The 13824-nt window shown below is 35.3% G+C and overlaps 1 protein-coding gene across 5 annotated transcripts in view; it reads left to right on the top strand.

The window, feature by feature from the left end:
* The window catches only part of LOC135849155 (semaphorin-1A-like), a 231891-nt gene that overhangs the window by 168756 nt on the left and 49311 nt on the right, over positions 1-13824 (top strand). For all 5 annotated transcript variants that reach the window (XM_065369426.1, XM_065369422.1, XM_065369424.1 and 2 more), the window contains one exon: positions 12244-12340. In XM_065369426.1, the coding sequence (XP_065225498.1) occupies positions 12244-12340 (97 nt within the window). The remainder of the gene's footprint in view (positions 1-12243; positions 12341-13824) is intronic.

Here is a 13824-nt window from a genome sequence, read left to right as displayed (position 1 = left end):
TTTTAAGAGACATAAGTCGTATTTGTATTTATACACTCGAACCGAGTGAGAGTGAGAGAGAGAGAGAGACCCGCGCACGCACACATAGTTTATTGTTTTTTCCATCCTTAATGAACCATGTGCACCATACAGGTTATCTCAATTGAGGTTGCAACTTTTGGAACTAAAAATACTGATAAGAGTGATAACAACTGAAATAGGGGTCTAATGCATTGGGTTATATGGGAGAATGCCGAATTATTGCATTTTTTTATAACTGAAAGAAGTAAAGACTTTTTTAAATGTAAGTACCTTTAGTAGAATTTCACGCTCTTTCATAAAATGTCAACAGAAAAATTCCACGTGAAATAATTTCGGAGATATTGAATTTCAAAGTTTGTGATTCAGTGATTACTGAGTAATCACTATGATCAGTTTAATTGATTTAGCGCTTTTTTATTTCTATATTCGTATTATTCGTGTATTTTCATGATTTTTAATTTGATTGTTAGTTAAATTTCAGTTTAAACTTTACAAAATCTTTAATGATGAAAGAAATTGATGTTAGTGAAAGTGATAGTGAATGCTTTTAGAGCTGTTATCTCTCTTACAAAACAACGAATATCAAATATCTATTCAAAATTATGTACTCCTGTTTCACACTGAAATATAAAACTCATTTTCACAGGTTGGGTATCAACTATTTTAAAATATTATTACTAAAATATAGAAAAGATGACGAAGAAATAGAATTTCAACATTCTTTGAAATTCAATATCTCTGAAAATATTGCACGTAGAATTTTTCTGTTGACATTTTATGAAAGGGCGTGAAATTCTACTAAAGATGCTTACATTTAAATAAGTCTTTACTTCTTTCAGTTATAAAATAATGCAATAATTCAAAATTTTGCTATATAATCCAATACATCAGACCCCTATTTCAACTGTTATCACTAATATCGACACTAGCGCTGCACCAGGGGTTGCAGCCTCAATTAGGCTTCCATTTATAATTCCTCGATAAAAAACCGATAAATGAAGGAGAGGTAGCGCAATTCGTTTATAATAATATAAATCCGCAGCGTAAGTCCAGGGAATTACAGAATTACCAGCGTTGATGAATTTTTTAAATGGCTGTCATGCCATGCCATCGAGATAAAGATTATATAGCATATTAAACAAAAAATTAATAAAACCGTATAAACGAGTTGATAAATAATGCAGTTTTTTGCCCTACGCGAGCATATCGGAGAAGGTGTACGAATATGTAGGTAGAAGTACATACTGCAGTTTATGAAACATACTCGTATATATAAACGTCAATTCATTAAGCTGTAGCCTATCGATATTTCATCGTTTTTTTCATATTCGCTTTGGGTTAAAAAAAAAAAAGCAACAGGACATCTCGATTGTGGAAAAAAAACAAACAATTCCAGTTTTCCATTAATTACAATCGATTCAACTATAATACGATGATGATGTCCCCTCTTCTTCCCCTTTGGTTTACATAGGTGAGGGTATACCTTCATACATATTCCAGTTCCAAGAATCACAAGAGCTGTATAGTGAATGTGTTTTCATTTCTTATATCCTCTGCCCTCCTCCCACCCTCATTCTTATCGAGTACAACCTAGAGCTTGAAGAACCGGAAATTCAAAGCTCGGATGTGGTTTTTTTTCGATATATTTCACTGGAATTAACATTTTTAACGTTGTCATTTCCTAAACCTGTGATCTCATTTGACTTCTAAACAGGTTGTTATGGCAAGAGGTTTACAAAGGGGTAATGCAGAAGATTTGTAAACTTTACGATCAGTAAATATATTACGTTATTTTTATTTCCCGGATAGCATTCTCAAAGGTGATACCGCATACTCGATGAATGAATAAACATCGCAATGAACTAGAAAAATTCAAAAATATTCTAAAACACCGTTACTCTTCAAAAAAAAAAAAAATCTCCAAGATGCTGATGAAAACATAAAAACGAGGATTTATTGACTTACAAAAAATGATGTGAACTTGAGTGCAATTTTTGCCAAATTCTGCAAGAATTCCGTCATATTTTGACGATTTTGAGTACTTTTGGTTTTTTTTCGTGCTTCGGATCTTAATCGATATTTTATGCATTTTTTGTTCAACTTTTTCTACATTTGACCATAGTTTTGTCATTTTTTGGTTTGAGTAGTTTAATTTTTTTTAATGCAATTTCTGAAATGTCTTCTGTATTTAATTGGTGATTTTTATTGATTTTAAGATCATTCAAAAAAATTGCCCTCAACACCTCAATTTTAAAAAATGAAGAGCCAGGAAGATTCTGAATTTTGAAAAATCAAAATTTAATATTCGTGAAAATTTTCAAATTCATCTGAAATACTTACCAAGTTGTACTCTAAACTATTGATTTCGTGAATGAAAGTTTCATGTAAGTATTTTCTTAGCCTTCTCCTCCTCTTTTTTCTCATCAAGTTGATGATCCGCATTAGATTAGTTTGTGCCCACGAAATATGCAGCATCTTGTCTGAAATAATTCGTTTTTGTGCATTATCGTCAGCAAAGAGACGTAGGTGTTCGAAAATGACACCAACTCGAGTGATTATCTCTGTTTAGGTAATTCTAGGTTCCCCAGATCCCCCCATCTCAGTTCATTATCAATTAATTTCTGATCTTCTCAGTAGTACAGAGATCTTGATGTAATAAAGACGAAGAAAAATGACATATTTTCAAGTCGCTCGTTTTTTTATCCAATAAAAGCGAAAAATAGTAAACCACGATGGCATATAAGGGGAGCAGGGGCGTAAAAATTACATCGTAGAATTTTTTTTAACCTGTTTCAAAGTGGCCATATTTGTCACCTACGGTTTTCTTTCTTCCTGCCTCCTACGGGAATAATATACCCGAGCGAAGCGGCCATCTAACAGCGTGTCCAGCTTTTAGATCATCTCTGTGTCTCCCCTCCTCGCCCCATCCTGTCGTAATACGTATATACTGCATCTTGTCCAGTTATATTGACCTAGTACGTGATAGTTTTTTCGTGTTAATTGCGCGCGTATTCGCTCGACTCGGAGCTTTGCTTTTTTTTATTTGTAACACGCGTCAGGCTCTCGCAAGTCAGTTCTCGCGTACGTAGCAGCAAAATTATAATAAATCACGATGCGAGAGATGGAAATAAAACAAAAACGTGCCGGTAGTTTGAGCAGGCACGCGTGTGTACTATGTATGTAGATGATGCAGGATAATTCGCCAGTAACGCGTGTGTAGGAGTCGTATACAAGGTGTCCTCTGTGTGTGAGATGGAGCGAAAATCAGATAATTGGATTCGAGGTGTGTAGATTTTTCGAATTAAACGAGCAGTTAATTGATGGGTTTGAAATGATTGCGAGAGCTGTAAATCGTCTGAATGCAATATTGCAGGGGCTACAGTGTTTGAAAAGTTTCCAGACTCGATAAATTTTCAAATCTCGGTTCTAAAATATGTAGGAAGGGGAAAGGAATACGAAAATCGCAGGTAGGCCTTTTCGTAGTTCACCTTTTCGACCTACGTAAACGTAATGTGCTAGGAACGAGTAATGTCGTCGACTTTTACCTATCACGCATATCTTCGAGGTTATCAGCCTTTGAAATATTTCGAACGAACATTGTAATTTTGCATTTGAGGAAACGTCGTCGCTCGTACCTAACCCAGAATAGAGATATTTATCAAAGTGGAAAAATTTGTACAACTACGAAATGTGACACGATAACGGAGAACTTCTCCCCGGGACACCCTGTACCTGAGGTATAATAAATATAAGTAAATTGTTTCAGTTCATGAAAATTGAAACACGACGACGATGGCGTCCGCAGGATGTCATTCATTAAACGTGTAAAATTATTTCGAACGCGGTAAAACTTTTAAAATTCTTTTCGCGATATTCGACTTAACTGAACGACGTCGTCGACTGCATAGAAAAGGTAGACGAAGATGAAGGTAATGGCATCGATGAAGGGGCAGAGGAGAGTGAAAAAGGTCGAAGTTCGTAACAATGAAATGCTATGCCGCGCGCAGTCTGTTTGTGTTGTTAACAAATTGTTGTTGGGTGACTTGAAAGACAGCTTTTTGGCTGCTTTGTACAGTCGTCCTTTGAACCGCAACTTGTTATTGTCTTTTAGAGAAATTGGCGTTTTGAAAGCGACCGACCGACGCACCGTATTGGCAGAAGATGGGTACAGTTAGGGGGAGGGGGAGGGGGTTCGACGTCGAAACGGACGTGTTAAGTTATGATCGGATCGGTCGAGTATTTTGAATATTTGGCTACAGTGCACAGCAGCTCATCGTGGCTCGAACAATTAGCAAATGGTCGACTTGAAAATGTTAATCGAGAGAGCTGATAAAATGGCATAGACGAGGACACGAAAATCGAATTAATATCTCGAAAGCTGTCTGAAAAAGTAACGTTTAACGAGAGCGTTTTTTTTACGTATTTGAAATTTTCAATTTAATGGAATTTTATCGACTCGGGTCATCGGCGTACGAGTGTTTTTCGTTTTGCAAAAAACGATAATGAAGAGCTGAATTCCATTTTAGAAATTCGGAAGAGGTGGGGGGGGGATCTGTATTTTTCATTCCGAATTCCCGAGTTTTTTGAACTCATTATTAAGTATTGAAGAGGATGAAAGAGGAAAAATCTCGAGAAGATGCATTTTGAGTTGTTCGTTATTAATTACGCGAAATTGCAGCATTTAGGTATTGTTTTAAAAATTGGTATGATTGCTGGGGTGGGAAACGATCTGAATGAAGCCTGAAGGTCTTGATGGAAAATCGTGAAAATATAATAATAATAATAATTTTATTGAAGATAGCATTACACAGCAAGTAGGTATACAAATTAACGACCAATTATCATCTTAAGCACACATTTCATTACAATAATTATTACTTGATGGACTCAAAATTTTTGGATTGTAGAATCGTTTTAGAAAAAATTTCATTCTTTTTTTAAAAAATATATTTTCAAATTTTTCAATTTTTGTGTCTTTTTTGAAATATTAGCATACAAGGTAGGTACTTAATGCTTCAATTTTTCAAAAATTTCTTTTTTTTGCCGTCATTTTAGGGGGGGGGGGGTATTGTAAAACACTTTTTCGACATTGAATGTATATTTCTCCCAAGTTTTTGAAATTTTTGTGTTCAATTTGAAAAAAAAAAAAAAAATTATTAATGATTAGAACTTGAAAAATATTGTATGTTTTTTCTTTAAATTTTTACATTATCTCGACCGTTGAATATCATTCAGTGTACCAAACGACCTTTTTGTCTACATTTTTTAAATAGCTTCCAAGTTCCAGTTCAAAAAAAATCACGAAAAAAACAAGAAAAGAAAAACATCAAACGTGACACTTTTTTTATTAAGCTACCTTGGCACAGTCCGCACCTTAATTTTTTCCTCTTAATTCTTGCGATTAGTACGCGGTCCAAGTCTCGAGCGAAAGTAATCGTTTAGCAGTCTGCTTTTGGTATATTTTCCCATTCGGTAAATGGAAATCGCGTTAAGAAAGGTTCATTAGCATTAGGCGAATTTTCGAAAAATAAGTAATTAACTGGCGCGAACTGAACCATTGTCTGCAAGCAACGCGACTGTTTCCATCGTCTTCTTTCGTCGTCTAGGTAATAAATGCGTTTAAATATTCATGAAAAACGGTACGATTTTTCGTGCGCAACAAAGAAAGAAATCTGGGGTTTAATTTAAAATAATTCAACAGAAAAAAAAAGAAGTAAAAAAGAAAGACCAACCAAGAAAGAAGAAAACTAAACACAAGAAGTAGGAAAAATAAAACAAGGAAATTAGTCTCGTGATGCAAAACCATAATTATGGCACGTTTTGCAACTAAATCCAATCGACTATGGAGTATTTTGTCAAAAACCTACTTCCAGTCTCCGTGTATCTGGCTGGTAAACGATGTTATGGTAGATTTGGTCGAATTACGATGTCATCTGTGCTGAAACGTTCCGTCGTTTTCTCGTACACGTTGCCAAGGGATTGAAAAATTGATATGTTTTCAATGCAAAGATGCTGTTTTCAGATTTTCCGAAAGAAATAAAGAAGACGTAATTCGAGTGGAATTTCACTTTTATTTACGCTCGTATACTTTCTATAGTTGTATTGGTTCGGAATAATTTGAACATAAGGTGGCCAGTTTTACGTTCTTTCGTGTACACTTCGAGTGGTACAAATGATGGGTGATCTTTCGAGTGTAAATGTCGAACTATTTTAATATCGACGAGTATCAAACGTCAAGACAAATACGAGCATGTATTTTTTATTTTATTCTTGCTATGAGAATCGAACCGAACGCGAATGCAAGATGTAATATTTTACCGGAGAGTGGTGAGTGACGGAAGAGCGGTGGCATTTACTCGCGAGAATACGATTTATAAAATTTTAACGATTATTTTATACGAGAAGAATATGTGTGTACCAAAATACTCGTATACGCGAGTGAAATACCACGTCACGTCATTAGGAAATGGAAAAAATGCACGTAGAAATGCACTTTCGGTGATGAATGCGGTATATTTACGTGTCGAATGTGCTTGACTGGTGTTACTATTCGAGCGTGTTGCGACTGAGGTGTTCGAGAAGCCAACAGAATTGACGAGGGTGCAGTTTTTCAGTGAATAAAATGTTAATAATTGTGGCATTACTGGATTTAAGTACGTTCTATAGCTGAATATCGATATCGAATTGGGAATCAGCGACTTTCTATCATCAAAGGGCTCTCTTTCTACTCTTTGGCCGCTAACCTGAGATTAAGTAGCAGTTTTCTTCCACGTGAATGTCGAAATGATCGATTTTCTCAAGATTCGTTGGATTTAGCCTAATATCAATATCAAAATTCGGAATTGGCGATGTTGAAAATCATGAAATCGATATGCATGAAGAGACTATCCATCTTCAAAGTGCTCCCTTCCCCTCCTTGATCCCTCTCCCCAAAATTGAGTGACACTTTTCTATCAAATAAATTTCAAAGTGGTGCGTTTCTCGAGATTTGTAGGTTTTGGTTGAAAATTCACCTCAAATTTGGAATTGGTAACATTGAAAATCATGAAATCGATATATGTGAAGATTTTTTATCATCAAAGCGCCTCCTTCTACCTACTTGACTCCTCACCATGGATTGGGTGACAGTTTTCTTCCAGATACATGTCGAAAAATGGTCGCGTTTCTCGAGATTTGTAGGTTTTGGTCAAAAATTGGCCTCAAAATCGAACTTAGCGACATTGAAAACCATGAAATCGATATATAAGCAGTTTTTTTCATCATTTAACCGTCCCTTCCCCCTCATTAACTCCTCAGTATGGATTGGGTATAGCAGTTTTCTTCCAGATAAATGTCGAAATGGTTGTGTTTCTCGAGATTTGTAGGTTTTTGCCAAAAATTGACCTCAAATTCGACATTCGCGATATTGAAAACCATGAAATTGATATGCATGAAGAGTTTTTATCATTAACGTACCCCCTCCCTTCGTGAAATTGATCGGTGGGGAGGGGGTGGGAGAGAAAAAAATCACGCTTTTGATAATATAGCTTCATGCATATCGTTTGTATGGTTCTCGAGTACGCTGAGTTCAATTTTGAGGTCATTTTGTCAATTTTGGTGCCCTGTGCCCCTTTGTGGGGTCATCGCTCCCCACTTTACAAATTTTTATGTACATATATTTGTCAAGTCAGCACTTACATTGATGGGATCATTTTTCTTTTTAGAATTTTTGTTGAAGCTCATCAATTATTGTATATTTATGCTGCTAGAAGGAATTGAGCATCTAAATATTTCATTGTGGAGTATGGAAGGGGAAGGGAGGGGGTGAATTTGAATATTTGATAATATGACGTCATGCATATCGATTGTATGGTTTTCGGGTACGCTGGATTCAAATTTATGGCAATTTCTCAGTTTTGAGGCCATCTTGCGACGTCAGATACTGGATAAAATAGAATAGATGTGAAATTCAGCTTGCTAATCGACCATCGACCTCTGAAGGATTCACTTTCTTCGTACTTGCAGACGATCGTGACTGATCGATGGCGTGATTTCGATGATTTCCTAATGGTATCTTCTTTCAAGTATGTACGATTCCGATCAATAAAACGAAAAAAAGAAAAAAGAAACCAATGTACTCGATAGGTAGAGAGATACCTGGGATATGTGAGTACTCATTTCAAATCGATCGTAAAAATCGACGAGATAACGGACGTTTCCATACAAACATAAAATGTGGTTAATGTTCCTTTTTTTTTTTTTTTTTTTGAGTAGTAAATTTATAACATCGTCTTGTTCGTCATCGCCGCTATCATCAATATCGAACCCATACCGATCGCGTGTGAGAAATTGTCAATAAAATCGACACATTTGGACGATGTAATGATGGCGATTTTACTTTTTTCCCCCTTCAAGTTATGTAATAATGTTCGAAGTATCTTCGAACCAGTTTGATCAGAGTGCTGCGGACTTTTTGGCGTGTCTGTCTGTCTATCTGTCTGTTTGTGTGTGTGGCGAACTGGCGAATGCATCGAATATTAAAAAGTCGATTCTCGGTTGTTGAAATGTACACGTATATGTAGCGATGTCTGTTATCGCGAATATCTATCCGTGTACTTTACCTTTAGACATGTCTATGGCGAATAGGTACATACGATCGTACGGATGCTGTACGTGTAACATTTATTCGACAGATATACGAGACTTTAATGGGTATTGAGCTGGTAAAAAGCTCGTCTGTGTGACTGGTCTTTGGACGCCGACTGCCGCCGGTCACATTTAATCATCGTACCTTATTTGGATGATGGCAGCAATGTTTCAGTTCAGATTTACCTGTACTCTAATTCTGCTATTGATGAGATTACAAGAACAGCTGCAGGTATCTCTATATGTATGTATTTATACTTGACGTACACGTACGTATGTGTACGTTATGTATACTCGTTAGATTCCGAATGCAAGATAAAACCAGAATTAAATTAATTGCTATCTGCCGTTTACTTGAAATCGCTTCGTAGTGTATCGAGATCTGCGACCACCACCGCGTCATCTTTGTAATACAGATGCTGCATTGGTCAGCTATCTAAAAAAAAAGTGCGAACAGGAACCCTAAGGGGGTAAGAGGAAAGATGAGGTGTGGAAAAAAATACTCAGTCGTGTTTTTAGCTGAATATTGTGATAATATTTCAATTTAATGTCATGACCTGTGGTTTATACAGTCTACACTGTACAACCATAATACGTTTGTACTTTCATTAAATGAAATGAACACACCATATTTACTCTTATTCTGTAGTGTACCTAATCGTATATAGATATATCCTCTAAGTTATATGATATTGTATGAGTTTATTTCGTATTGGTAGTACCCACACCCAGCTAAGGTATACTGTACGTATAGTAGGTAATACATGTATACCTAAGCAAGTTGACGAAACGAGTAATATAATCTCGTCTAATATTTACAATATTGTAGTACACGAACACGATGAGCAAGGGGTAGCCTCAACTTATGAAATTTATTTACTTACTCTACGAAACGTACATCTAAATACATATGTGTATACCCCTTTCCTTTCCTTCTGTTTCTATGTACTCGTATTATCGCCTCGTTTAAGTATATTTATAGCAAAATTGAAATTCATTATGGTCGTATTATGTACATCGAATTACGTTTGCTCAAACGCTCGGAATTTGATATTACGTTACTCGTCGTATGGTTACACGTAACGTAGGAGTATCAACGTGTATACCGTGATATTGTTTTGAGTAAACAATCGAATTTGTGCGAAGATGTGGAAGTAATACCTATGTGTGCGAACTGCGAAATCTGTGGAACGAAAATAGTCGTCGCGAATAATTATAATAAAGATGTGAAAGAAGCTTATTAGGTTATTCCAACAGGTGAAAATATCTCAGTTTTGAGACTGGAGAAGCTCGCGTTTCGAATTTATCTACTTCGAATGTGTCTTGAATTCTTGTCTGAATTTCATTTGAGACGAGCAATTTTGCTCTACACAATATAATAACCGTAAAACGTGCCGAAATTGAATTAAAGTTATCATGAATTTGAGGTCATTAGCCTGGAAATTGTAGTGGTGGATATACTCGTACTGCAATTTCAAATTTGATTCACATAGGAATGGACGAGATTGAGCCCTGAACTTCGTAAATTTTCAATATTTCTCGAAATTAGACAAATTCTTTATAATAACACGTTATAAACAGCTGATTACCTGCTTAATGAAAAGACATGTCAAAAATTCAAGCTTTTCGAATTCATATTTAACCTCCTCTATCTCCAATGAAAACTCGAAATTTTGAAATTTTATTAGTGTTCGTTTTTTGCGGAGGAGAGAAGGGATGAATTGAGATTTATGAAAAATGTCACGTTTGATTCTTTTTTTCAAGTTCTATGATTAAGTACGAGTATAACATAATTTTTTTCATTATGCATGCTACGAAAATGTAGCATTTTACCCCCGTTTACACACCGCGAAAATACACTTTTTCCTACTGTGATTGAAAAAATTCCTCTTTCCATCTCTGGAGATGGAAAAGAAATTCTTTTCCGTCACACTGTGATGGAATAGTATATTACAACACAGTAGACGAAAGTGAATGATTTCTTGTCGAGTGCGAAGATTGGCGGAACGAGCCGAAGGCGAGTGGAGCCAACGCACGAAACAAGAATTCATTCACGTTCCGCCAATCTTCGCACTCGACAAGAAATCATTCACTTTCGTCTACTGTGTTGTAATATACTATAACGAATTCGAACTTTTCCCATCACTCCTCACTTTTCTCTTCAAGGATAAGTAAGTATGTAGATGAAGGAAGAAGAAACAAACTTTTTGGGGGAAATTCGCCTAAAACGATCTCACCGTGTGAGAACAATTGCAATGCATTCACATTGATTGAAATTTCATTTTTTCAAAGAAATTTTACGCAATTAATTATTTTTTCAGCTAGAAAGAAAACCTCTACAAACAACGTTTTTGTTTGAAAATATCAAAATAAAATTTATTTGTTTACTTATGTGTAATTTTTTGTACCTACTGATTTTTTTAAAGTTTAAAATTTTGAAACTTTTGTGATTTTGATTGGACCGGGGGGGGGGGGTAATTTTGACAATTTTTCGTTGAATTGCATTCAGTGACCAGTAACTTGCCAAGAAAGTTACTTTTTTCAGCCATTTTCGAAAATTTGATTTTTTAAAATCTTGGCCCTACTTTTTGTAGATAAGTAAAAAAAAAGTCGATAATTTATCAACACTCACTTTTTAATTTTTTTTTCAACTGGTCACCTTTAGCTAAAATTGTCGAAGTTTCGCTTTCTGCTGAAAGTAGCAAAAAGTCTCGGCTTTTGTCAAAATCGCCAAAAAGTGTGTTTTTTTTAAATTTCTAAAAATTGTCGCCTATTTGCAAAAAATTTCAGATGTTTTTCTCTTTTTCAAAAATTACTTTTTTGAAAATTTTTCAAAGTCTCGCTTTAAAATCAACTGTTGTAGGTATTAATTTATTCTTGAAAAAACTTGAAAAATAAAATTATAGCCCAAGTGCAAAAATCGTAGAGTCTGGGTATGTTGTTTCGGCATTATTTATTTATTTTTTTTCGTTTTATGAGTTGAGCTTAATTTGCAATTAAATTAAATCCAGTGTAGCTGTTCAATTTTAGCATATTTTTATGTGTAGTACAAAGTTGGTGTTTTCTTCCCTTTATAAAGATTATAATCTAAACCTTTTTTCCCCTTTGCAAATGTAAAAAAACACAATATACAAAGCTTTTATAAATACGATCAAAAAGTTTCATGCTTGGCTATCTCGTAGTTGCATTAGTAGCAAGTTTTAGTAAGTATAATTGAGTTAGGGATAGGTTGCTTTTTGAAAATACATATCATACGACTCGAGTAAATTCTATATTTGCGTATTATTCTTCCTACATTTCATCAACTTGTTTAATCGGATACAAACATGCTGTTTTTATATGTACACTCGTACGTGTAGTACATACGTATGGTACCTAATCTTAGGTTGGGTATATTACGAGTTAGTACCTACATTGATAAGTTCTCAATTGAATCACATTTGCGAGAAAAAAAACTCGTTGTTGTGGTTTTTACATATCTGATGATGAAAAGGATCAAATGTATACATATGTCTCGTACGAGTAATGTATTCACAAGAGCTGGTAATGTAGCTTGTCGACTGATGCGATTTGTTTCTTTTGCTTTATGTTTTACAGAAGAGACTGATGTGGAGAGGTTCACTGGAAATGACTCGATGAATTATTTTTTACGGTTGTTGCTTTTGGAAAATGATACAGCGCTGGTTGGCGGAAGGTAAGTGCCTTTTTCATGATCATTAAATATGCGCAGTTATAATACCCAGTATTTTTTTATCATAAGTAGGAAGGCAGGATGGTTAGTATAATATAAGGTAGGTAGTAGAGGTACTGAAAGCAGGAGTGGGCGGGATTCGAATCATTTTTAAAGCAATTCTTAAGATCCGATGACTCGAACTGATTCGAATCGCAAAAATGAGGTGATGATTCGCGATTCGAAAACTTCATTGATTCGAGTTCGTGATTAAAATTATTCTTTATTCCTTTTCAATTCAATTTTCCAACGTTTTCTATCAAATTTTTGATTTTTTCCTCGATTTGATTTTGATAAATTGTCATTTTATATCATTTATTATCATTCTTTCAGATTATAATAGAAATTACTCTACAAATTAAGCAAAACATGCATATAGAACATTAACCTAATTACACCATTGGATTCCTTTTTAGACCATCTTGCAGGATCCATTAGTCAATTCGGGCCTAAAAGTGGTTAAAATGAAAATCCCAAAACCGGTCAAAATAAAAATTTAGAAGAACAAAAGTATGTAAAACAAATCCAATCCTGAAATGAATAAATTTTGATCTCAAAACCAAAACCCAATCCCGAAATCGTTTCAGACCCACAGCTCTGGGGGGGGGGGCGGAGATAAAAAGTCACGAACCCGAACGATGCACGTGTTCGCGCTGCAATGTCTCGAGTGGTACTGAGGAATGATACGTTTGTGCGCATCAGGTCTTGCGCATGCGCTAGCTGTTTTCTTTTCGCATACTCCGAGTAACTCCGAGTAAAAACGAGGTGTCGATTCCTGACATTTTTGCACTTGCACTAGTTGCACTGTAGCGTAAGTGTGAAAATGTCAGGAATCAATACCTCGTTTTTACTCGGAGTTACTCGGAGTATGCGAAAAGAAAACGGCTGTTGATAGATGTTCACGTTTGTTTTGATTTTGTTGAACGTGGGCACTGGGCACGGGCACTGGAAGTTTACCTGGAATCAATTTTTTTTATTGTATTGTTAGTTGCTTCTGAGCCCTGAAGAAATGGCTGATCAAATCACGACGGTCACATTCATTTGTTTGGCAAAAATGATTAGTTTTTTTTTTTTGTATCCATGTTCGTTAAACTAGAAGCAGGATATTTAATATCTTGGGCAAAACAAATTTCATTTAGTGATGTTGGTCTGCTTGATATGTGGTGAAAAAAGGAACTGTGGAAAAACATGAAGTATTTTTAATTAAATTCATTTTACGAAGAAAGGTGTTAGGTTAGTGGTATCCTTTCTCCATCCTTCTTCTCCCTTTCTATCTTTGCTTTACGGATAAAAATGGTGTTTAACTTTGTCACGCTATCTGGATATGTACTGGAAATACATCACGACGAAGTGAATTCTGCAAACATAGTTGAAAACATTGCGTATATTATGTGTAAAATGGTGCATAAATAGGTGAATAAATGGTGAGAAGGTACTATTACTTCGTA

Source organism: Planococcus citri, chromosome 5 (assembly GCF_950023065.1).
Source record: "Planococcus citri chromosome 5, ihPlaCitr1.1, whole genome shotgun sequence".
Lineage (NCBI taxonomy): Eukaryota > Metazoa > Arthropoda > Insecta > Hemiptera > Pseudococcidae > Planococcus > Planococcus citri.
This window is presented reverse-complemented; position numbering and strand designations above follow the sequence as displayed.